Consider the following 27,126-nt stretch of genomic DNA (forward strand, 5'->3'; position numbering starts at 1 on the left):
ACCGGGAAGGACAGGAGTCTCTACCCACTTCCGTACACCCCAACTCACAGTACTGTAGGGCGCCGCCTCCAAAGATCTGATTTTACTTAATAAAATATAAGACCTCTACATAGAGAGGTCACTTAAAATGTGAGAGTAGAAGGAAAATTCCCACTCTCAGTAGCTGAGAGCAGTCTTTCCTCCCTAAGAGCCTCTGCCTCTCTGCTCTGAAGGCTCAGATTCACTACTTCCTCATGAAATTCTAAAAAAAAAAAAAACAACTGCAGTGAAAGCAGTGGAAATATTGAACATATCAAAATGTCAAATAATAATTAAAAGGCATGAAAATATTTAACATAATGGCTGTTAGTTTAGCAAGAACTGAAGGAAAGTGAACACTATCGTTGATGTGAAGACAAATCCTGTGCTTGGTGATATTACTTACAAATCACTCAGTGACTATCAAGAGGAGAAATGTTGGGAGAACTGGATGCAATTATCTATGAGAAATCACAACTGACTCATGGGATCATTTAGCTAGTGACAGCTCCATTCAGAAGATTAAACCAATAATTTCCACAAGTCAACAGGGACTTGGAAATGAGGCGGCCGACTTGATCATTTGTACCACAACACAGACCATATGGCAAGCAGACTTAGAACCAAAGTTCAGTCCATTTATACTGAAATTAAAATACTTTATAGGAAATGTTTTTGTGACTTTACGTGACTCTACCTTTAGATCTCATTAAGATTTCCTTCCCTTCCTGAGATCAGACAGAGGACAGGAAGTGAAGGCCCAGATAAATAACAGATGAAAATCACAGCTGTGGAGAGTCCAAGGAACTTGCTGCCAGCTTTAGTTTTATGACTTGAGATGCCACACAACCTTCTGCTGAGAGCTTTTCTTAAGCCTAACACAAATTTATTCTGTGGCTTAAACATCATTGAAACTAAGTAAACAGTCAATAAATGTTTACTGAATCGAATAGAATCCTAAACCTTATTTATTTGACAATTAAACCACGTGGTTACCACTTAGGAGAAAGAAGACCCTCAACTGCATTCATCAGTAAGGGAAAAGGAGAAGCCATTAGCATCAAACCGCTACTGGTTTCTAACCACTTATCCCACGGACGTCCAATTTTCACGCCAGTTTCTTCTGACTACCATTCATTTCTCCTGAATTATTAGACTGAAATCAGATTCTTCACACTTTTTTCTTTAGATAACTATGCAGAGCTCCTGAATTGCTGGGCTGAAATTAGATTTTCACACTGTGTTCTTTTGACCACAACTCCTATAGCTTCCATTGGCAAATTGGTATTAGATTTGAGAGCCTTACATTGCACATGTAAGTGTTGATATACTGTTGTTGAGAAGGCCAACCAAGGCTTCTAAAACAATATATGTTTATTGTCTATCATAGTTTCTGAATTATTTATATACCACTTCAAATACTGGGCAAGGAAAAACCTATTACTTATGGGTGTTAAAATATCATTGATACTGTATTTCAAAGCTCTCATTCAGTATTAGGAGCAAGAATACATGACATAATTGTTCAGTTACTTGCAAACAGCCAATTCCATCGAAAATTTATTCACTGAGTACCTGAAAAGAAGTTTGAGGAATCATAATCCAATCCATGCAGATTATGACTAAGAACACTGAGCCCACTAAGGCAGAACCTAGGAGTCCAACGCATACGCATTAAGAAGCTGCCTTACAGGGTAGGACTCAGCGACCAGCAATCTTGAGCCTCCAGACTATGACCAATTAGTAGGGGAAAAGTAGAAGTGGATTTGAGTCCCGGTCAAACCAATTCTAAGGAGAATATGCTTTCGTTTACAGTGAGTGACCGACTCAAAGCCCCTTAGTGAAGAAGAGTGAGCTGTGCTCACAGTTGCATCTTCAGAAGCCCTTCAGAAACCAAGAGTGCTGATTGTGATTCTGCAGGAAGTGAGCTTCTTACAAATACATCCAGGCAGCACATACTCATTGCTTGCTTGATCCCTCGATGTTCTAGCACCATGATTCTGGGACAAATTCCGTGAGTAATTCCTAAGGTCCACACTAATGGAGAGAAACACTGTCAGACAAGCCAGTGGTGATGGGAATAAATAATGAGGACACAGAGCATGACCTGAATGAACAGGACAGGTTATTTAGCAAAAATGGATAAGCTCCATCTTTATAGGGGTCAACAATGAAGAGCTCTGCAATGGGTTGATGAGTTACCCCGAAATATCCATGAGGTGACATTCTAAACCCAGAAATCAAACCAGGAGAAGAGACCTTTGCCACATACTTAGGTCAGGAGTATGGAGCTCTCCTCAACAGGATTAGCAGCTTATGATGGGGACCCCAGGAACCCTTTGTCTCCTTCCTCCACAAAAGGATATTAAAAGGCTACATTCTGAACCCTGCAAGGGTGTTCTCATCAGCACCACACCATCTTAGACTTCCCAGACACTAAATTCATTTTGTTTAAAAAAAAGTCTCTTTAATAATAATGAAACAGTCTATGGTATTTAGTTACAGCACACAGGACTAACTAGGACAACCTCTGAGCATATGACATTTGAGTTCAAAAATGTTTTAAGAAGAGGCTAAGATATCTTGAATATTGCCGTAAAAAAACTAAGTATTCAAGAGTGGGGAAACCTTGTCACATGCCTCTGGAACTTACAGAATGTCTCTTTGGCAGCTAGAAAAGGGCTGAGACATATGAATGGTCATAATACACAGATCTTTCATACCTGGATGCTATAGAAACTGATGGGAAAGGTCCTGGTCTAAATTTTAGTTAAAAAACAAAAATAAAAACCAAAAAAAAAGGACCATGCCTTTTAAATCCTGAGTAAGTTGGAGGAGCAACTGGGAAGTCATGGAGAAGTGCTGAAGTGGCCTTGGAAGGAAAGATCCACAACTTAGTCAAAGTGTCTGACAGCAGATATGCAAGTAAATGGATGGATCCGAAATACATTTGTAAATAAAACTGAACTGACAAATGAATTCAAAGTTGAGAGGCCCCGAGAGCAAGAATCAATATGAGCCTGACCCAGTGTGTGCAACTGGACAGCTTATTTTATAAGGTGAAAACAGACGGGGGTAGTTTTATGGTCATAATAGTTTGAGTCTTGACCTATTGTATTCAGATGACCATGGTATGTTAAATGGACATGTCAAGTGGAATCTCAAGAAATGTAAACTGGAAATAAATATAAGGGCAGGAGTTGTCAGCTCTCCTAATGGCAGAGGGCAGAGAATGCAGACAAGCACTAAGACGAGGGGGCCCTGCAGAGATGAAGAGGCTGGGGGAGAGTCACTGGAGGCCAACTGAAATAGCCAAGGAAGGGAAAGGCCTGAAAGAGATGAAAGAGAGCCCCCTGTGTCAGAGGGGAGGCCCTGAAGGAGAATGGATTGTGTGAATGTTCTGAGCAGGTTTGTAAGTTTGGATAGGCATAGAAAAGACCTACTGGATCTTATATGATTATTAGCAATATTGACAGACACAGTTTCAAAAATGTACTGGACAGAGATTAAACAAGAGCACGTGAATGTGCTAGAAGATGACATAGTAAAAATGATGCATGCAGATAAGAGGAGCTTAGTTATGAACAGAGAACTGAACACCAGAGGGGCAGGAGAACACAGTTGGCAGGTAAGATGTACTAATGTTTTTTTCTTTCATCTGGAAACTACGACAGCACACATTTGCTGGTGGGAATCATCTAGACAGGGCAGGAAAGGGATAGAGACCAAGTCCTTGACTGGACTCTCAATGAAAGTCCAGTTTTCAAGAGAAAAGAAGCCATACAATCAGCAGAAACTTTTCGAGGCTTGCATTAGAGAGACTTTACGTATGGTTGTAACTGAGAGAGAGGCAGAGCAAAAGATGCAGAGAGAAGGCCAGGAAAGCAATGGCAGACAGATACACATCCCTCCATCAGAAATTCAGTACCTCCATCTCAAGAACACACCCCCCTCCCTTAAACTTTCCTAGGGAAAGCATCTCCATTAGGACTGCTCATGAGTGACCTTGCAGCCAGCACTGCCACTCAGCAGGGCCCACCAAAGATAGGTCAACAATGCCACTTACTATCCTTCCCCCACCTGTTGTAGACACATTGGACCAACAGTGGGAGAAAGCAACTGATGAGAGGGTGACATTCTCCTTTCCCACCATTACCACCTCCCACCCTTCCCATCCCTCCTCCCCTGCTGTTTCCCAACCCTCTTATTTTCATTACCATAAAACATTGCTCTTTTTTCTCCCTTTTAGTTTTTGAGACATCATCTCACATACTGTCCAGACTAGCCTCAAAGTCTTAGACGCCAGGAATCCTAGCTCAGTCTCTTGAGTATTTGTGGTAGTTTGTATATGCTTGGCCCAGGGAGTGGCACTATCAGGAGGTGGAGCCTTGTTGCAGTAGGTGTGTCACTGTGGGCGTGGGCGTAAGACCCTCATCCTAGTGCCTAGAAGTCAATAGCCTGCTAGTAGCCTTCAGATGAAGATGTAGAACTCTCAGCTCCTCCTGCACTATGCCTGCCTAGATGCTGCCATGCTCCCACCTTGACAATAATGGACTGAACCTCTGAACGTCTAAGTCAAACACAACTAAATGTTGTCCTTTATAAGACTTGCCATGGTGTCTGTTCACAGCAATAAAACCCTAACTAAGGCAGTATCTGGTGTCACAAGTGCTCACCACCTTGTCTGGCCTCTACAAAGTCTTTCTCTTCACTATGTTTCAAATTGTTGTGATTCTCTCTGTTCTCAGACATTGCTACCCTCACTCCATGCAATTTTCTAGTCTCAGAGCACTACTCAGTCTCTGTACGTGCTGGACATTGTTATGGTAAGGTCCAAACTCATATTCCCACATAGATATCTACTAGGCAACTCCATCTACTACTACTCCAACTACTAGGCAAACAGGAGACCTCAAACCTGATGCTTCTGCAACTAAACTCATCACCTCTTGTTTTAAAAACAAAAATCCCGGGCATTCAGTTTTACCAATGAAGGCTCAGGAGGCAGATGCTGGGGTAAAAAACTGCTAGCAGAAAGTACCCAGCTGACTTTCCTACTCCGTTGATGTCCCCACAGGAAAAAGCCTCCCCACTTCCCACACTGTCTTAAATACCCTCCAACTGAAAACTCTCCTTTCTCTTTCCTGGGTTTTCTTACATTCTTTCCCTCTCAAATCGTTGCTTGCTCTGCCTCTAAACCAACTGTGGCCTTCATTTAATCCTGTTTATAAAAAGATCTTTGGATTAAAGGTGTGTACTAGGGTTGAGCCACACCACAACCAGTCCACAAATCATGGGGTTCACAAGGTGATCAAACATTCTGCGACCACCTCACAAATGCATCCTCAAATCAGACTCGTCCTCAAATCACCTCCTTCCAAAAATGAATCTGCTTTGCTCAACGGAAGCTTTATTTGTTGTAAGGAATACTCCCCCTCATGCCCACAGTTCATCCTTTACTAATTCCTGCCAATTTTACACCTGTAAACTCATCTCGCCCAAGCATGTTTCTCTCAGCTCAGATGCAATTATTTCTTAACCTATGGCAAGAGTGGTTCAAGTTGTCTCTGTGTCCCCAATAGTATCAACCCTGAACTACATGAAGTTCCATCCACACTGTAGGCAGCATAATACATTCTACTTAAATAGTGCAATACACACCCATAAACCCCTTATGACGTCCAATCTGGCTTCCAAGGACTGTCATTGTCTTAGCTCTAACTCTTCTCCCAAGTCATGCATCTTACTAAGATCTCACCTGTGCTTCTGTGCTGCTGCTGCTTCTGTCTAAATGATTGTCGCCCTGTATCTCATCCTTTGCCCTTAGATAAGTCCTGAAAGATTCAGTCAGTGCCCACATCTCCCAGGAATTCCTTTATCTAACCAACTTCCTCCCTCCCTCCCCCATCCCTCTCTCCTCCCTGCCTCCTTGTTACATGGGGCTGATTTAAGGACTACACTGGCTGGGAAGATTTCCAAGGGGTAAATCTATAAGCAGAACTGAAACTTGTCTCTCTGGGAATGTAAATAAACTGAAGGAAGCATGTTAACCAGGAAATCTTATTCTTTTTTTTTTCATCTTTATTAACTTGGGTATTGAGGAAATATAAGTTGACAGTACTTGGGAGACAGTGGACAGCGCCAGGCACACCACATTGTCTTCTAAGGAGGAGGGATCCTGCAGCTTGAAAGCATTTGTTTTATGGACTACAGAGTACAATTTGGGCCCTAGTTCTAGACTGCCTAGAATAATACCCAGGTGTGGGGGGGTGCAATTCCCCTTTCTTTCTCTGAACTTGGTAGCTGTCTCCTCCACAGAAAAGTAAAGAAAGCAATCCTACCTGCATGCTAGCTCCTTCCCTCACACTCCCATTACCAAACAAACGGTTTCCCATTAGAGTCTGTCTTCACAACCCAACTATAAGGTGATGCTATGAGGACTGAACTTAACTTCCTCCTATGTGAGTATTACCTCACAAATGAAAATAGTAGGAGAGGCAGAGATAGATGTGCCCTGGGTCCACAGCACTAAGGCTGGTTCTGAAATCAGCAGCCCAACTGCAGCAGGAACATGGATAACCAACAACTGCGCTGCCCCTCACCCCGAGAATAGCTTGGATCCGTGCCAGAAGAGAAATTGTACAAACCCCAGGGACAGGACCTTGTTTCCTTACACCTTGAGCTCCACATTCCTTCGACCCTACATTTCCATTTCATGCACAAAGACTCTGGTTCCCAAACTCACAGGATAATGTACAGTATAACGAAGGGTCTTGGAGACTCTTTGTATTATAGGTACATTAAGAAAAAACTGCTGTATGATGAAAGGAGACAGACCTCGTTTGTCAATCCTAGGTGAATCCCTGGGAGACTTGGTGTACCTAGGAGAGCTCAAAAGTGCTCTTTGAAACAACTCACAAAACTCACTTCTCTTGGCGATCTGGAGCCTCCTTCCCGAAATGTAGGTTTACATCTGAAATTAATCTGCCATTTGAAAAGAAAAATATGTTATGTTAGTGATGTGCATCAGGTTGAATAGAACTACCTGAGACCCCCCCTAAAAAAAAAAAAAACAACCAATAGCGGTAGACATCAAAGCTATAAAACCACGCCTACGGAGAATAAGGAGTCTGTTCTAGCGTACTCCTACTCTCCCAAAGCATCTCACTAGATGATTGGCAGAGGTGGCAAGCAATTTCACACCTTCCACCCTGCATGCCTGCATTCTCATCAGGGAAATCTAACTTTAAATAAAAACATCCGTAGCCCTTGAATCTGAAAAATGAACCTATTAGGGAGAGTTGTTTTTGTTGTTGTTGTTTTGTTTTGTTTTGTTTTAGTAGAAAGCATAAACCTGAGAAATTCTAACTGTGTGATAACCATTCAAACACATGCACAGATATTCCCTGCAAAAGGACTCAGCACTGCCTTGCTTTGTGGATGGGAGGTGTCCTCGTGGCCTCTTTTGTTCCTGTATGAAGTGAAATAGAATGGAGACGAGAAAAAACATATTCCGAGTGTTAGGCATGGCTGTGAGATATACGTTGACAGCAGGGCTGGAGGTGCTGGTGGAGCTAAGCAAATATTGTACCAAGCTAAAACAGTCCCACTGTGATTGCCAAGGGCAGAACAAGAATACAGACACCATGAAGAGTCTCGCCTGGACACAGAGTGAGAATTATAAATGAGAGCATCAAGCAACTATCAGAGCTCTTCCCTTCCCCCAGATGGTAAATGAAGAGACTATTCAGAATCCACTTCTGGAGACAAGACACCACCCTTGGGATGCCACTCCCAGCTCAGCCACACACTTCGTGCTGTGCAGGCAAAATCACTGCCTGTGCGGTCTGCAGCAGAGGCTGGGAGCTGCTTTCAGCTGGCTTGGCGAGCCCTCCCTTAGAACTACTTTAGGAAGGTGTGAACGCACAGGAACATATGGAAGCTATGATCTTAAAAAGCTTATTGCAATCTTTTCGTTTCCTCTGCTTTAGAGGAAACATCTTGTGGAAGAGTTGGTGCATGACAACCTTTCCCAAAGTTCAACACAACATAGTATCAAATTAAACTGAGGAAAAGAATGACCTTCATGTATTGTCTCTCCATTGTTATTCTGATAGCCATACTGAACCCACAATTTTTGTTTTTGTTTTGAAGAAAGTTAGAAATTGACACCAGATCTCGGCAAGTCACTGATGTGAACACAGTCGTCAGCAGGTGGCGATCTCTTACCTTCTCTAGTTGCTCAATGCAGGCGGTGTGGACCACAATTTTGCAGACAGCACACTTCCTCCTGAGAGCGGATTTCTACAACATTGAATTCAAAATATAGGAAAAAGATGTTAGCAAGCTGTTCTGGAGACTTCCCTGGAATTAACACGTGACTCCTTAAATCAAGTAAAATTGTAAATACTTCTGTTACTAAGCACATTTTAACCCCCTAAATACGGCAGGCTAACTACCCACAGCAGTGGCTTAGACAGCTTCTTCCCAATAAAGCAACAGTGCCTGTTACAAAGAGGGCTTATAACATAAACCAAGGTCTTTATCCTGTTACACCAGTTTTAAGTGTTACACTTGAATAACAAGAGCACTGCCCTCAAGTTTTCTAAGTTTTTCACATGTTTCGCATCCCAGTTTCACCCTTAAGGGACAGAGTCAGTATTCTCACGCCTTACGTACAAATTTTCATCCTTACTCTCAGAGGTAGCATCTCAATGGCTGGTCGCTTTAAGCTTCTGTTCTAGGTACAAATCTATTCTGGGCTATTTGGGTTTCTACCCAAATCTTCAGGAGTGAGATTACAAGTCTGGATTCACACCCAGGAAACAACTGGTAAGAATACAAGTCTTGCTCTGAGCCCTAATGGGCACATCACAGACAGTCATTCACTTAACTGTTACAGTCTTATGAGGTAGGGACAGCCCTTATCTATCCCTGTCTCACAGATAAGAAAACCCACACACAGCCAGTGACCTGTCCAATTAGGGCACAGCACATCCAATGTGTCTGGTTCCTACACATCATAAAATTTAGCCTTGGTGATCTTGGGCACATGTTTAAATTCACAGTGAAAAGATTTCTGGGGTATATCTTGATCCAACAGTTAAACCCCGAACATGGTGCAAGCACAGAGAGGACTCCTGATGTCATTCCTGCCAGCATCACCTAGAGATGCGCAGAGAGAGGCCTCTACATGGAAGAGCTCAAGGAAGAGCTGCCTAGATGATTCTGTTCTATGGTAGCAACCAGCACAGCAGCAAACACAGCATGTGGTGTGTAAGGACCTTAAACTTTCTAAATACTGTAAACATTTACTTTTCTCAACAGACTTTTCTTCAAACCAGTGTTTCCTTCCCTCGGGTGATAAATTGGAATCGCACAACTAACAAATCACTTCATAGGCTACTTGTTACTTTTCATGCTAAGACGCAGCTGTTTTGAGCCTAGTACTATACACATGTATACATATACATTAATACACTAAATATTACCTGAGACACCAAACATATTTTCAGTACAGAAACTCATAATAACAAGAGATGACCAGAGAACCCAGATGGGAAAGGCTGAGAGGGCTCATGAATTTGGAAGGAGTCAGTGTAAACTGTTGGCGACCTGTGACTGATGGCTGGCCTCCCTGAGGAAGGGCAGTGGGGGAGGCAGGAGAGAAGCACACCTAACACTGCTGACGAGACAGGGCCCTGGAGGGACAGACAGCCCTGGATGCTGGGTGGGGGAGGCAGAAGGAAAGAAACTGTCACCTTTTGTTTCCTCTGTGGACCCATCGTCCAACCCTGGACATCAGTCTCTGTGGACACCACTGATAATCGAGTCACCAGCTAACTCTCAGGTGCATAGAACAGGGCAGCAATGACACTTGGGTGTCTGTGAACCCTTAATGTGTGACCCCCTCTTGGCTTTGGTCTTCCTAACATCATGTAGAACAATGAGTATGTTTGGCAATCAACTAATTTTTCAAATAACAAAAGATAAGGAAAACTAAGAGACCTAAGGATATTACTCAAAGTGTCTTGCTCTACAACCAAAGGCAGAAGGAGGGTGAGGGAGGAAGAGGATGAGGAGGGGGAGGAGGAAGAAGAACACACACAACCTGAATATGAAACTGAAGAATCACAGCAATGGCAGTAGTCATAAAACGGCAGCAGCGATAGTAAAATTTGACTGCAAGTTTTCATAACTAGAGTGCTCATAAACAAATAGCCCTTGCTCTCCTGCTCTTTCCTATCAGTATCCTGGTCAGATCTCTGCATGAGCACCACCCACGGAGAGTGCATGTGACAGTTGAGTCATGCTGCTAACGAGAGTTACCGTGAAGCTAAGGAAACTGGAGTTGATAATTGTTTAGGTCCCACCATGTACCCACTACACTGCACACATACTGGGCAATGCTACTCGAAATGAGCAAACATTAGGATGGATTTCCAGCATGTGCCTGGAAAGCATCCTCATCAATCAGCCCTATCCCCAAATGCTATCGTCCCTAGTCTTTTTATTTAGTCCATGGAGCACCAGGAATTCTAAGAAGGCATTGTGCATGGCAGGAGATTAACAGGCTCCTGAGACATCTGGAGTTTGGACTCCTCCCTCATTGTCTGTCTTGAACCCAAGAAACATGACAACTGTGCCTCCTCAGTCTCTAAGCTAAGCCTGATAAAACACAGAGAATACTAGGCTTGATTGAGGCTTCTTAAGTGGAAGCTAGTATCTCATGGTCGAAAGAACGGTGTCTGAGTTTTATCCCTGGCTCTTGGTGGTGACTTGACTTTCTGGTCTGTTTGAAGGATAGAACACTGAAGATTCTTGTCTCTTCTGTTAAGAGTTACACAAACTGGGTCTGTCAATCACATGGCCATGAGTCCAGCTCTCAGGAAAAGATTCATCTGAAGACATGTTAAGGAGATGGGAGGAATAATTATCCCTTTAATGAGATGAAAGACCTCTCAGAAGCCCCACCTCCTACACAGCTGCTTAGCACACCAGGCACCACCTACCCTGTGAACTTTCATTTGCTCTAAAACTGGAACTTTTCCTTGGCTTTCTGTCCAGAGGCATAAATATGCCTTCTCTAACACTCTAGGTTTGTTTTTTCTAAAATCCCACATTCCTTCCACCATGCAACTACTTGATGACCTCCATTGCAAAACAGGCTGGCTTTCTTGTACCCAAAGTTATGGTTTTCTCTCTCCCTCTTCTCTATCTCCCTCCTCAAGGTTTACAGCTTGCTTGTCCTGTTGCTCACTCTCATAAATTCCAATAAAATCATCCTCTGGCTTTCTTCCAATTTCATTTCTAAATTCTTTTATTAATGAGATGAAGAGCCCATACAAAGAAACCCCTATTTCTCCAGTAATATGTAGATAAGAGGAAGAACACTAGCTGGGCCCTGAAAGGTGTGTCCAAGCACTGAAACCAGAATGCACACCTTCCCCCTCTCCTTGATTTTCAGGTCAGAAGGTGGAGTCAAACTCATTTCTAGAACAAGGGATACTGGTTCACAAGTGCATAATATATATCCGTGGCATTCTGGGTTGTGTAAATACACTAACATCATTCATCTTGATAATTCAAGCATAAAGGTCTATGGATGATAACATATGAAATAAAGTGCTAAAGTCCTAAAGTGGATTTTATGTAAATAATACTGAATTTTAAAATATCTTCTTAAAGTACACTGCATGCTTCTGGATCTTTTGATGTAGAATACCCATGCATATCATAATCTGTACTCCGTTCGTGACCAGTGCATAGCTTTCCGTACTACAGAGGACGACAGAGGTAAGTCCCTCTGCCTTACCCTCCGGCCTCACCCCTGCAAACCACTGCTCAGGTGCAGTTTCCTCAGTGCCAGCTTCTAAACAGCTTTCATTCCGGAAAGTCAGGTAATCGATGTTTGCAACCTTGGTAATTGCTCTTCAGTATCTTAATGGGATTGGGAATAAGCCTGGGAGATGCACCTTTGGGTGTGTTTGTGAGATGCATTACAGACAGAATGAACTGACGTACGATCAACGGTGGGTAGCACCTTGCTTGGGCAGACTGAGGCAAAAGCAGGGTTGCCAGACCTTCCTCCTACCCGCCTGCCTGCCAGCATCTTTTTCTTCCTCAATAAACCTGTCCTGAGCTGCTGCCACCATTCTCTTTTGACTTCAGATTCTTGCCTCATTGGCCTTACATAGACCACACAGAGACTATCCAGGGTGTCTCTGCATTGTAAACTGTATAGCTATTGGGTACAGCATCCAGGTAACCAATATCAGGCTACCCAGCCCCTACCACATAAGCCAGTTTAGTAACACACACACACACACACACACACACACACACACACACACACACACACACACACACACGCATGCTCTATTGGTTCTGCTCCTCTAGAAGGCCCTGCCTCATAAAATAATCATATCCAAAGCTAGGCAAGTCCTCAATGACAGCCCAAGGTCTTTTCCACAGTAGTAAATACAAAGAACATGGTTCTATTTCCTCCATTGGTAGTAGCTATTTCAGTGGATCCAACATGCTAAGTAATAACTTCTTGGTTTACATGTTAGACTGTTCCAGACAAATACCCAAGAGAAACCGTTTAAATGAGGAAAATTTTATGTTGGCTCAAGGTTTCAGGGCTTTCTTCCCATCTCATTTGTTGAAGTAGAGTGTCATGGTGGAGAGGCTTGCTGGAGCACAGTTAGTTGTTCACCTCACAGCAGCCCGGAAACAGAGAGAGGGGAAGAGACAGGATCTACTCTTTAAATGCATGGCCCCTAAAATCTGCTCCCTCCGACTGAGCCCTAACTGCCAGCAGTCCATTCAGCAATCACTCCACACAGAATCCAACTCCTCCTCAAAAGCACCTGAAAAGCTCACGCAGTACACAGGCCTTCAGCAGAATGCTTCACACATCCAGCCAGAGCACAACGTTTCTGGGGTTGGTGTCTGGATTGTTGAAACTCACTTGACTACAGCTGAATACCAAGTGTCTGGGCAGATGCTGCTCAAAACAGAACTTATTCTTAGTTACATCGAACTTCTTTGTTTTGAAGATTTAAACAGAACATAGAAACATGGTTTCTGTACTGCTGCTCAGCTCATGCACTGACCTCCCGGCCTACACTTTGTGGCACTACCCCTAAGGCTGTGGAACATTTACAAGGTAGGACCTGGCTGGTAGAATTGAGTCTCTGAGGGTGAGGCCTTTGAGTCCACCTCGGGCTTACATCTGCTTTTTGTGCCTCCTTGGTCTACCACTGTGTGACCAAGCCACAAACACTGACTCCTGCCACCGCAGACTGTGCCACTTCACTGATGGACTAAAAACATTTTGAAACCTTTCCTCCCTTACTTCTGTAAGGCATGTTCATCACAGCAACACATAATTACGAATACAACAGGAAATACAGAATGAGTACACTGCATGTTGGAATCTAGATACATGCCAAATGCATTTCACCAGCCCCCCCAAAAAAATTAGCCAATGTTTCTTTCAGTCTGAGAAATGGTCAAATGGATCAAGTATAAATAATTAACAAAGCATGTAAATGGTTGTTTGTTTATCTTTTTATATTGAGAGTCGTTGGTTACAGAACATAACACTAAAGACTGTCTAAGACACTAAACACGTTTTAAGAAGTAAAATTACAAAGGACGTATTGATGTGTGTTCGTCGGTGAGTTTAAAAGCTCTCTGGACTTGCTGCACTAGACATCAGTGCTCTCAATAAAGATCCCGGTTCCATCCTCGTTGCTATTCTAAATAAGCAGAGTAGCCTGCAAGCATGGGGGGGGGGGGGGCAGGTGTCCTGGATGCTTTAACAATGGTAACAAATGTTATGAGAGCAATTGTGTGGTTCACAGCCCAGTGTATCTCACTGATGAAAGCCTATCAGAACACAGCTAAACAACAGTGCTGTGCTTTAGGGCAGGGGTGGGGAACATAGCAGACGGACTGGAAGAGAAGACACATGACAAGTGCTGGCTCGACACTATCTGTTCCCATGCAGCAAGCTCTGTTGCTACTCAGTGTAGGCAGAACTGCCCACCAAACTGCAGGTCTCCTCAAGTCAGGAATAAAGCTGCATGAACCTCTGTAGCCGGGGCCTCCAGGGACAGACTGGATCAGAACCAGACACTAGTGCATGGATGGACTTTCCTCATAACCAGACACGGGTACATGCGTACCACTATCTCATACAGCATTTAACTGCAACCCTATCCCACTTAACCATGTCTCTTGGTTATAATTCTCTTGTCTGTGTGTGTGTGTGTGTGTGTGTGTGTGTGTGTGTGTGTGTGTGTGTATATATATATATATATATATATATATATATATATATCATCCCCCAAAGGTTATTTTTCCCTCCTTTGAGTAAGAGATAGAATTTCTAGTAAGTTACAATGAATATCAGCTGGTAGTTCATAGAGTTTTGTAAGAAGAGAAAGGAAGGGAGGGGAGACAGAGGGAAGAAAGTAAGAACAGGAAAGGAAGAATGGAGAGGGAAAGGGAAGGAAGGGGAGGGTGGAAACACAAAACAGAACTGAAGAGAAGAGGGGAGGGGTAAATGGAAACAGAATGGGAAGTGAAGGAACATGGCTGGGGATTTGATGGCTCTGTTTGATAGGCACAGTGTTTATGAATGGATTGGCATAGCGTTTATGAATGGACTGGTGGCTCTGTTTGATAGGCATAGTGTTTATGAATGGACTGGTGGCTCTGCTTGATAGGCATAGTGTTTATGAATGGATTGTCACTTTCTTCCTGCCCAAGATAACCAAAATAAAGTTCATCACTCTCAACAACCTCAAGTTTGAACTCAAGAAGTAAGCGTCACGAGATGAGCTGCCCCTTTCCCAGTAAGCCTTCTTTCTCCTTAACAGTGGAACGTGTTCTGCTGCACACTGACTACAGGCCGACAGGAGTCTTAAGAACTAAATCAAGCTGCCCTCGCCCATCTCCAACACAAGTGGAGAGAGCAGCTGAAGGGACTCCATGGCAACGCTTTCCCTGCTTTAGCAGGATCAGGGGTCCTGGTCACCAGCCTCCTCTGAGGGTTCCTAGGACACCTGGACAGTATACAATGAGGAAATAGCTACTTCTACTGACCCCTGCTTTTGAGGATGTGAAGAGGCTTCAGAGAGAAAGAGGTGCTGGGCCAGGGAAAAAGCTTTAAACAGGAAGCCATGGTACCAGGAGCTGGGAGAGGTATTTAGGACACTATTAAGATCTATTGAGCCTGACTGGGAAAAAAAAGAGGTTAAGGAGGCTGCTGGTGGCAGTGGCGGGAGGAAGGAGGAAGAGAGTGGCAGGGGGAGATTTGCCTACCAGATGACTGGTCCCCTTGGCCTTCTTGGACCAGAAACTGAGGGAGTGCCAGGAACCAAAGAGGAAACAGCAAACCAGCCAAGCAGCTAAAGTGGCTCCCATGCTCCACCCCAAAGACCCCGAAGCCTAGCAGTGGTAGCCCCGGTGGGAGGATGGAAAGGAAAGCTCATACTCCCACAAGGCTGGCCTGATCTTCTTTTCCTCTTTAGACAGAGGCTTGAGGAGGATTAATAAAGCCTTTAGAATGTCAGGACTATGGTATCCTTCAGGGGAAAACAGCAACTCTGGGCAACGCTGACAGAACTTTGTGGCTGTATAATTCAAGGTAAATGAAATTTTTTGATTTATTTTAAAGTCTAATTAGAAGAAATGACAAGCAAACTTGGCAGGTCCTGCCTCTCTGGGGAGCCTGGGATGCAATCTGCAAATTGGCATTGGGAAAAATGAGGATTGACATTACCTGAGAGTCCCATTTTTGTGGCTTGAGAGTCCCATTTTTGTGGCTTGAGAGCCCGAGCTGAACTTCTACCATCATTCATGGTGTCTCTTCTTTTCTACTCACACAGTACAGACCATTTTAGAAAAGTCAGCCAGGAAGGTGTCGGCTGCAATTCCAGCATACTCTTATGAGAGGAGCACAGGCCATCACCAAGTCTTTGTGTGACAACGGGACCTCATGACCTCAGATAAAGGAGCACATGTCCTCATGAGTCTGTGACTCAGATAGCAACTCAGGTTGCCCTAGAAGTTTGACTGCAGGAGACTGGTGCTGGGTTAGAAATGGCAAGCACTCATCTTGAGTCCTGCTGGCCATGCTAAAGAAGAGGCCTTCGTCCATCATCACTATGAACAGCAACCCTATTGGGCAGACCTCTCATAGGAGGCTATGAGGGTAATGTCCCTCAGAGACAGCTCTACCAAATACCATAAATGCTAAATGATACCTAAAATACTTCAGAATATCTAAGAGAAAGGGCAACATGGACAACGGGATAGTGGGTGGAGACTTAGACAGGTGCACCAAATCCCTCAGGCCACGTATTAATATATAAAAATGTAACTGAATCCCTTTGTGCCAGTTATTGGTAACTATGATGGCCTGATGTGTCCTACAGAAGTAACAACCTGTTGAGTACCGACTTTTGCAAACAGATCACCGTAACCAGCATCCTGTACACATGCAGTGTAAGGACTATGCAAGCCGTAAAGAGAAGGGAACCTCCATCTTCTGGGAAAGCTGATATTATACTGGAGAAGAACTTGAGATATAGTGACATAGAATATGGCAGAATTAAAGAAATGGTTCAGATAATAAAACAGTCACACAGAAGAGAGAAGGGGCTCAGAGGCTGATTCTGCGAGAACAATCCCAAAGAGAGTGAAGTCTTGATTTCGGTCTTAAAAGACATGCATTTGGAAACTTTAACACATTCCAGTAGGGGAAGACCTCAAATCTTGCTGTTTAAGAGGTACTGTCGTCTCCTAAACTGATTTTAGTATTGTTCCGGGTATAGAGCAGTCTGGGCTCACAGGTGGCCATTTCCATGTGTTCTCAGAGACAAGGGTTGGTGGCTAGGTGTGTGGTGGGGAGAGGGGTCGAATAACCTCAGTGTTGGGGAAGAGCAAGTGTGAAGAGAAGCTCAGAGGCACAAGGACATGGGGAGATGTTTGAGGAGTGGCCAGGGCACCAGCGTTGGTTATCAGAGCACATTCAACGGTCATGAGTCCAAGCATCAATGGCAGACCAGACTGTCTGGGGGTCATTAGATTATAGTTAAGATGTTGTCTTTATATCTTAATGAGAATAAACCACCAAGACTGCAGTGAGGAGCTGATCTAGAGTGATGGTGATGGGAGAGAAAAGCAAAGCAAAGCGCAGGGGGGAGTGGGGGGAAGCAAGACTTCGTTGATCAGCTCTGTCTCTGTGAAAAAATACTCTGGATAGTCAACTTAATAAACAGGGAGGTTTCTCTTGACTCGTGACTTCAGGCTTTGCAGTCTTCAGGCCTTTGGGCCACAGTGTATCATTGCAGGTATATGTGGCAAAGGTGGCTGCTGGAAACAGAAGGAGACACAGAGGGACCGAGATTCTTCAGAGGCAAGTGCCCAGAGACTCACACTCCTTCCATTAGAACCATTTCCAAAAGGCTGTACCACCTCCCTGTACAGTCACGTGCTGGGAGGCCAAATCTGTAACACAAGCTTTAGGAGAAAATGTTGGGCCAAAAGCACGACAGTGACTGAGAACAGTTCTTTCCAGTAGAACCCAGGTCTCTGGGAAGGATAGCTCTAACCTCTCACACTCTCACCCTGTTTTTCAATAGAACAATCTGTAGTCCAGGATGGTCTCAGCTCAAGCCTTGGTCAGCTCTGCTATGCCGTTCACCTGGTTGACTGTGCACATTTAAGAGTTTCCTCCTGGGCTCTGGTTGAAATGCCTTGGAGTACTATAATAAAACCCATTTAGTGTGCACTTTCAGCCCTGTGTTTTGTTCCGAGGAATGTCAGCCAAAGCATCCTGCTTGTGAAGTGCTTGCGTTCCCAGAGGCATGTCTGCTGAGTAGCCTCAGGTATGCACAGAGATCTTGAGCTAAGCCAGGACCCCCACCTGAGCTGGTGCACAGAAGGGCAGATAGCACATGCCTCCTAAGAGATACACAGAAAGGATGAAGAAAAGCACTATCCCGGCATTGTTTGCACACCAATAAAACATGCATCCTGTAGCAGCCAGTATATCTCACTGCTCTCAACTGAAAAGAAGACAAGGAAGCAGATCTTAGATGAGAAAGCCAATGGAGGCTGTGGATTTTGTGAACTAGTTGACTGTAAGAATAGTAAGGTTCTCCCTGGGAAGTAACCAACCAGGACCCACCCAGGAAGCAATTTGGTAAGCACCAGAGATTCCTAATGGTTGGTTAGCATCCAACCCTGTCTTCCTCCATATCAAGGAAAGCTACCAAGAGAACAGTGGAGGGTTCCTCTTCTCTGGGATGGAGAAACATGGAGGCACACCTCAACAGCGTGCTCTTATATTGCAATGCCCACTCTCTGAAATCGATTCATGTTAGCAAATTTAATATTTTTCGTAGTGAAAGGCTTATATGTACTTCACAGAGTGAGGAATGTTTCTGCCAGTAGCAGACCTCATATATACACCTTGTGGAACTGTTATGTGCAGCAGCCTATACTGCATGCTTGCAAAAGCACATTCTTTGACGTTCATGCAATGACGAACTTGCCTGACACTTTTTTTTTCAAAGAATATTCCTAACATTTAACAGGACAGACCGTAGTACAAGGTCTCCCTGAGGGACTTTACCAGAAAGCTACACCATGTATCCCAGAACTCCTTTTTGTGGAATGCAGTTGAGTGACTACTGCGTACCTCTGCCCCTTTTGTCAACTCCTTACCTAAAATTTAAGTCTTGTTATTGAGATGTGCAACGAATGGAGACTTGTGAGTGTTCCTTGTGAGAAGTGTGGAGAATGGCCCTACAACTGTGCATGAGCTGTCACAGCCAAATAAAGTGGTATCAACACACAGAGGGATCTGAGATGGAGATGAAGACACTACACTGTTGCTCTCTGTTCCCCTTCTCTGACTGGTCCTAGGTTTCTGTCCTCCTCTGGCACAGCTGTGACACAAAGAAAAGGATGTCAGCCCAGTGACTCAGAGAAATTGCCAGCATTGTGTTGATATTTGAATCCTCTTCCTACCTCTTGTCTTACCCAAGACAATAACATCTCATTGTATTTCACGACCACTGTTACTGTTAGTTTCTGGATGCCGTTGCTCTCTGCTCTTGTGCCTCCCTTACAGCTTTGGATTTGCCGGTCTTTTCTTTCTTTTTTATACTTGCTTCTCTATGCATCAATGGACAGTCACTAATTAAAAACTTTGTCATAGGCAAACTTTTGCTGCCACCACTGCTCATGTGACTCTTCTATGTTAGAGCTGTATGCTTTACTGAAAGCTTGATTTAGCTTACAGAACAAAGCTGCCACATAGCTTAGAGTGAATTGAACGAATTGATAATATATGTATAAAATTGTGTTTACATACAGACATATATGCATATGATTACAAATTGCAGACACCAATAAGTAGGACTGACAGAAGCTGTAAACACACACACACACACACACACACACACACACACACAATTTAAGCACACAGATATGATTGATAATGGCTGCATGTATTACAGAAGTCATAAGGTTGAAAAGTTAATGGGAAATGGTATCCTGAGGTCATCTCAATGGCTTTCTCACTCTCCAGGGTGAGACACAGCAGAGAATTAAGGCTTGATATTATATATATACATATATATACATATATATACACATATATATATGCTTAAACTGCGATCCTTGAATGAATTAAGCATCATTTGCGCCATTTTCCTTGTTATACACATTTATCAGCTCACTTTGTAGAAACAAAAGTGAAAGTTTCCAACCCCTATTTAGAGGTATCTGCTTTAATGTGTATTACATGTCTGTTGAAAAAGAAAAAAGCATGTCAATCCAGGCAGTGGTGACATATGCCTTTAATCTCAGCACTCAGGAGGCAGAGGCATTAGGATCTCTAAGTTCAAGGCTAGCATGGTCTACATAGTTAATTCCAAGAAAGCTAGGAATATACAGAGAATTTCTGTCTGAGAGAGAGAGAGAGAGAGAGAGAGAGAGAGAGAGAGAGAGAGAGGAGGGGGAGGGAGGGAGGGAGAGACAGAAAGAGACAGAGAAGGAGGGAGAGAGAGGGAGGGAGAGAGAAGAGACAGAGAGGGTGGGAGGGAGGGAAAGAGAGAGAGACAGAGAGAGACAGAGAAGGAGGGAAGGAGGGAGAGAGAGAAGAGACAGAGAGGGAGGGAGGGAGAGAGAGAGACAGAGAGACAGAAGGAGGGAAGGAGAGAGAGGGAGGGAGGGAGAGAGAGAGACAGAAAAGAAGGGAGGGAGGGAGAGAGGGAGGGAGGGAGAGAGAGAGGAGAGAGAGGAGGAGGGAGGGAAAGAGAGGGAGGGAGGGAGAGAGAGACAGAAAAGGAGGGAGGGAGGGGGAGAGAGGGAAGGAGGGAGAGAGAGAAGAGACAGAGAGGGAGGGATGGAGGGAGAGAGAGAGAGGAGAGACAGAGAGAGACAGAGAGAGTGAGAGAGAGAGAGAGAGAGAGAGAGAGAGAGAGAGAGAGAGAGAAGAAACCACATCAAGTTGTGGCAAAGAAGCTACCCCTGAACTGCTACCTCCCACATTCTAAGCTATTAGTGACATAATAAAGACAGTGGCTTCTGCCTAATCTAGCTCCAACAGATCAATATCAAAGCCATGGGCTACATTAAACCATATCACCAACTAGCAACACTGTTCCCCAATACACAAAGCTGCCTATACGAGTTTGAATGAGGGCATCACTGGCACAAACAGAGGCTTATTAGAAGCCTGGCAGTGTGATGTATGCAGTAGGTGCACTATAAGTACAGCTCCCTTTCGGTCACTTTACAGTAGCTGTGGGATTAGGCAGCTGGCCCAAGAAGAACTAGGTAAGGACTAAGCAGTAGTAAGTCCACTGCCTGCCACCGGGTTAGGTTTTAAAATTTATTTGCCAGTGGTCAATTGGGGAACCAAGAAAGATAAGGACAAATATATACCACTTGATAAAATTGGTTCATTTATTCTGTTCTCTAGATGAGCTTTTAGCAACCACACTGTGACCAACTCTAAGACAATGATGAAAAGCAGTCCATAATTCCCAAGATCAGGTAAAATGGGTTTTGGTAGGCAGAGCAGGTCAACGAATCAACAGTGACTGTAAAACCTCTCTCTCAAGAGCCTTAAAGATAAGGCAGGAATTCAGACATCACAACTTATACATGTGGTGACATTTAAATGTCAGAAGTGTCAGAGCTGACCTAGTGACAAGTGTCTGTGTGTGCATGTCTTTCAACGATCGCCCCACTCATTCGTTCCCTGGAGCTCACTGGGAACCTATGCAGTGAAGGCACTTGGTCTCAGTGTTGAGGAGCCAAGAATATAAAATTAACAAAAGGGTCTAACAGTGGAAACACACAAATGAGTGACGGGAGGGACAGATGGCTGTTTAAACATAACAGAAAGGTGGGTAGACTAGAGAAGACGCTGAGTCAAAGGACAGCATGACTTTGGAAGGGTCGGTTACTTCACCACGAATGAGCCTGACCTCAAGTTCCTTCAGTGAACATTACATGTGCCTCTAGATCACTACTCATGGGTTACTCTTCCTATAGGTTTGGTGTCTCAGAGCCACTTGAGGTATATTTGGGGGGACAATGTCTTTGAGATACACCACTCAAGGAGGAAAGAATTCAGTGACTCTTCCTATGTACCATTAATGGCTTTGACATAAAGCTGTCCACACTATCTTATTAAGGGAAATATAAGAAGCCAGTTGCAGGTCAAGCATACTGTCCAGATGTGAAACTCAGGCTTAAAGTCGATGAAAACAATAGCAGATGTTACCGAGAGCCTGGAGATCTCAGAGCCTAGATTCAAAGCCAGGTCATTCCATTCACCCACCTGAATGGCACCCTCCTCCTCTAAAATGAAGACATCAAGGCACACTTTTCCATTTCCTCATGTTTAAAATAATTTCCATCCTGGCCTAAGGGGCAGGACTAACAATAGTAAAAATGTTGCTATAAAACAGAGATAAGAGATGGGGAAGACAGCTCAATGGGTAAAGTAATTCCTGTATAATCCTGAGGATCTGAATAGTGTTCCCCAGAACCCACATAAAAGCCAGGTGTGGTGCGACTTGTCTCTCCCCAGAACTGTCTAGGAGAAAAGCTGATCCTGGGATCCCACTAGTCAGCCAGTATAGACAAAATGGCAAGCATCAGGCTCAATAGGAGACTCAACTTCAAAATTATGGTGGAAATTAAAAGAGCAATAAAGGAAGACCCAGTGTTGACCTATGGCCTCTACACATGCAACTGTGCCCAAGCACACACATGAATTTCTCCCCAACATACACAGACAGAAACAACTTCAGAGGCAGGTAACAATTTTAAGTAACAGAAGATCCAAATATTGTAACAAAATTGAGTGTCTCAGAACAAGAGTATTTTTTATCATTTTATTTAATATTCATGTATATAATGTGCTTGAATCAAATCCACCCCGATTCCCCCCTCCATCTTTCCCAGTCCTTTTCCCTCCCAATTTCATGCGATTTCTTAAATAACACACACACACACACACACACACACACACACACACACACACACAGTCTGAGTCCATTTAGCACTGAATGTGATTGCATGGTAGAGAAACACCTACTGGACCCTCTCCAAGACCACATCTCTGAAGAAAATGAACTCTATCTTCCCCAAGAAGCCATTACTTGCCAACAGCTGCCAAAGGGTCCCGTAATCCTCCCTCCCTCAACGAAGCAGCAGCTTTGAGCTTCCTAAAACCATAGGGCTTCATGAGCCCCTCCCTCATCCATGCTGGGAGTTTGGTTGGCTTGATCTTGTACAAGTCATGTTCATGCAGCCCCAGCCACTGTGACTTCATGGGCAACTGAATTGCCACGTCCATGCTACAGATATCTACTTCCTCTGTCGTACGATCTTTCTCTCCCTCTACAATGATCTCTGAGCTTTGGTAGGAAGGGATGTGACACAGATGTCCCCTTTAGAGCCGAGCACTCCACAGTCTATTATTCTTTGCATGCTGACTAGTTGTGGCTCTCTGTGTTAATCGCCATCTAGGTGGAACCCATGCCTGGTACTATTAACTGAGGCGAAAATGGTGGCTGGCTAAGTCATAGGTCCTAGTATTATTGTTTTGCTAAATAGCACAGTAACAAACTACCCTCTAAGTTTTTATCTTTATACCTATATAACTGGTATATCTCTCAAACTCCATCAAAGAAGTTTATTTTCATACTTGATGGCATTAAAACAGAAACTCATGTTTTACTACTGCTCTGGGCCACTGGCATGAAGAAACTCTGATAAAAGGGGGGAGAGCAACTCTATACCCGTGGGCCTTGCCTGGGTGACTTGTAGTCACACACTGAGTTAGAGACAAGTTTTCTTTATCATTAAGAGAAGGGGTTATGTAATATCAAACAATAACAGAATTGCTTCATAAAACACAAAGCCACATACAAATGCAAACATAGCCTCAATCTAAAGTTGTCATTGCAGACGACAGCTACTCTGAGGTTCATACTCTCGTGCACACACAGACACCCACACATGCACACACATTGTGATTAACATAAATGCTTGATGTAAAGATAAAATAGCTGCACAAATAAAACCAGAAGAAAAAGTCAGAAGCTAAGGGGGTTGGGATGCAGTTTGTCCTTTTGTTTTTCAGTGTCCGAGAGCTGCCTCCGATGACCATCCTGCAGGGTTGCTGTTATGGATCAGAGATGAGCAGGAACTCAGGGAAAACTACGAAGCATCATGGGGTCAAGTGATTTTTTTGCTGAACACTAAGATCTCGTGAGATACCAACAAAGGGTCCCGTATTCCTCCCTCCCCTCAAAGCAAAAGCAGCTTTGAGCTTCCTAAGGCAGATGAATGTAGCAAAGGTGTTTAGTGTTTTATATAAGCAGGGCCATTTATGCAAACAACATTCCCCTTTTACTTCTGCATGTGACTTTCGTGCTCTCTAGAATATGATTTGGTAGGGAAATGAACTGTGCGAATGGACGGCGCAACTACTAATCCAGGTCATCTAAGTATCTAACTCTTAATGATCCCCAGACTTCGCACCCCACTTACCCCGTAACAGCCTCTCCTGTGGGACATCGGCTGATCAGAAGCATACATGGGGAAGTATTCTATACAAATCTCAATTGTAGCACTCATCAGGAGTGCTGTGACAGTAACGGTTTTTAACAGCCACTATGGATGGACCACCCCTGTGCTACTCAAAACATACAGGTGATCCATTGACTTCTCCGGCCATCATCCACCAGACACACAAAGGGAATGCCCTTCATGGAAGACTCCACTTCCTTTTTCCACACATACCCACTGCCAAAGGTAGTCAGCAGTAGAGAGTCTGACTATAAAAAAATCATTCTGTAGACCATTGTTGCTTCTGGCTCTGCACCCTGAGTCATCTTGATTCATTAGCCCCTCAGTATCCTGATAGAGGAGCGGCCTCTGGTAGACAGCAGGCTTTTCCATCCCTGACTGAATCAGCTTCAGACTGGCACCCAAACAATTCTGAAAGCTGGCTTTGCCTCCCGGACACTCCTGCCATACAAACACATGACTCCCCAGGCTAACAGCCTGCACCCACTACAGCCAAGCTGCCACCACCTGCGTGTGGATCATCAATCTGCCAGGCTGGACTCCCCAGTCTTTGTGTGCAGGTCCCAGATCAGATCACATGCAGATGAGGCTTGCTCTGCTCCCGGAACAGTGTGGGTTCCTCAGGGATGAACACCTGCCATACCTGAATAAATAGCTAGAAGGACAGTCCCTAGCAACACATGCTAGGCCTTGAGTCTCTCATTCTTTCTACTGGTAACGAACAGGAATAGACATATAGCAGGAGCATTCTGTTTGAGATGAAGTAGGCAGAACTGGGTTTATGATCATTGTCTCTCTCACATGAGTTTGCATGTGAGTGTGTGTGTGTGTGTGTGTGTGTGTGTGTGTGTGTGTTACACACATTTGGAGGCCAGATTCATGTGTCACTCATCAGAAGCCATCCATCTTGGTTTTTGAGCCTTGGGTCTTGCACTGAGACCCAGGGCTCAGTGATTAGGAGAGACTGACAGGCCAGCAACCTGGAGGAATCTGCTTGTTTCTAACCCTCCATCTGGTTGCTAAGACTGTAAGTGCATCTACTACATCCAATTTCTTTTCTTTTTACATGAGTTCTAAGGATTAAACTCAGGTCCCCTTGCTTGTACGGCCAGCCTTCTACCAACCAAGATATCAGCCCAGACCTCTCATTGTATATTTTAATCACCAGAAAAAGTTTTCTTCATATACGCCAGATGGTAGCTGCCCTTGCATGCTTCATCCAAGTCTATTTCAAGAATTCAAGGCCATTTACCAATCCTACAACAGATAGAGGCCTTATATCCAAAATATACAAAGAACTCAAGAAGTTAGACCACAGGGAAACAAATAACCCTATTAAAAAATGGGGCTCAGAGCTAAACAAAGAATTCACAGCTGAGGAATGCCGAATGGCGGAGAAACACCTAAAGAAATGTTCAACATCTTTAGTCATAAGGGAAATGCAAATCAAAACAACCCTGAGATTTCACCTCACACCAGTGAGAATGGCTGAGATCAAAAACTCAGGGGACAACAGATGCTGGCGAGGATGTGGTGAAAGAGGAACACTTCTCCATTGTTGGTGGGATTGCAAACTGGTACAACCATTCTGGAAATCAGTCTGGAGGATCCTCAGAAAATTGGACATTGAACTGCCTGAGGATCCAGCTATACCTCTCTTGGGCATATACCCAAAAGATGCCCCAACATATAAAAAAGACACGTGTTCCACTATGTTCATTGCAGCCTTATTTATAATAGCCAGAAGCTGGAAAGAACCCAGATGCCCTTCAACAGAGGAATGGATACAGAAAATGTGGTACATCTACACAATGGAATATTACTCAGCTATCAAAAACAACGGCTTTATGAAATTCGTAGGCAAATGGCTGGAACTGGAAAATATCATCCTGAGTGAGCTAATCCAAACACAGAAAGACATACATGGTATGCACTCACTGATAAGTGGCTATTAGCCCAAATGCTTGAATTACCCTAAATGCCTAGAACAAATGAAACTCAAGACAGATGATCAAAATGTGAATGGTTCACTCCTTCTTTAAAAGGGGAACAAGAATACCCTTGGCAGGGAAGAGAGAGGCAAAGATTAAAACAGAGACTGAAGGAACACCCATTCAGAGTCTGCCCCACATGTGGCCCATGCATATACAGCCATCCAATTAGACAAGATGGATGAAGCAAAGAAGTGCAGACCGACAGGAGCCGGATGTAGATCGCTCCTGAGAGACACAGCCAGAATACAGCAAATTCAGAGGCGAATACCAGCAGCAAACCACTGAACTGAGAATAGGACCCCCGTTGAAGGAATCAGAGAAAGAACTGGAAGAGCTTGAAGGGGCTCGAGACCCCATATGTACAACAATGCCAAGCAACCAGAGCTTCCAGGGACTAAGCCACTACCTAAAGACTATACATGGACTGACCCTGGACTCTGACCTCATAGGTAGCAATGAATATCCTAGTAAGAGCACCAGTGGAAGGGGAAGCCCTGGGTCCTGCTAAGACTGAACCCCCAGTGAACTAGACTGTTGGGGGGAGGGGGACAATGGGGGGAGGGTGGGGAGGGGAACACCGATAAGAAAGGGGAGGGGGGAGGGGGATGTTTGCCCGGAAACTGGGAAAGGGAATAACACTCGAAATGTATATAAGAAATACTCAAGTTAATAAAAAAAAAAAAAGAATTCAAGGCCATCCCTGTGGGCAGATGTCATAGTACCTCATGTCTGAAATGAGAGGCTTCTGACACTCCCCAAAAGACACCTTCACACACACACACACACACACACACACACACACACACACACACACTGCATGTGCGCGTGTAAGTAGAAGCACAAAGAAGGTGTCACAGTCCCAGGGGAGGTCAACACAGATTTCTCCTCAACAGTAGACCTTGTTTAAAAAAAAAAAAAAAAAAAAAAAAAACCAGCGTCGGACAAAATACCTAACTATCTTATTCCAGTCAAT

General features: G+C 44.0%; 1 protein-coding gene across 12 annotated transcripts in view; it reads right to left on the minus strand.

Annotated features, from left to right (window-relative positions):
- The window catches only part of Dgki (diacylglycerol kinase, iota), a 461,894-nt gene that overhangs the window by 247,869 nt on the left and 186,899 nt on the right, over positions 1–27,126 (minus strand). For all 12 annotated transcript variants that reach the window (XM_039108368.2, XM_039108367.2, XM_039108371.2 and 9 more), the window contains exons 4-5: positions 8,248–8,322; positions 6,946–7,002 (exon numbers count right to left, since the gene is read on the minus strand). In XM_039108368.2, coding sequence (XP_038964296.1) covers positions 6,946–7,002; positions 8,248–8,322 — 132 coding nt within the window. The remainder of the gene's footprint in view (positions 1–6,945; positions 7,003–8,247; positions 8,323–27,126) is intronic.

The sequence above is a fragment of the Rattus norvegicus genome, chromosome 4, assembly GCF_036323735.1.
Source record: "Rattus norvegicus strain BN/NHsdMcwi chromosome 4, GRCr8, whole genome shotgun sequence".
Classification (NCBI taxonomy): domain Eukaryota; kingdom Metazoa; phylum Chordata; class Mammalia; order Rodentia; family Muridae; genus Rattus; species Rattus norvegicus.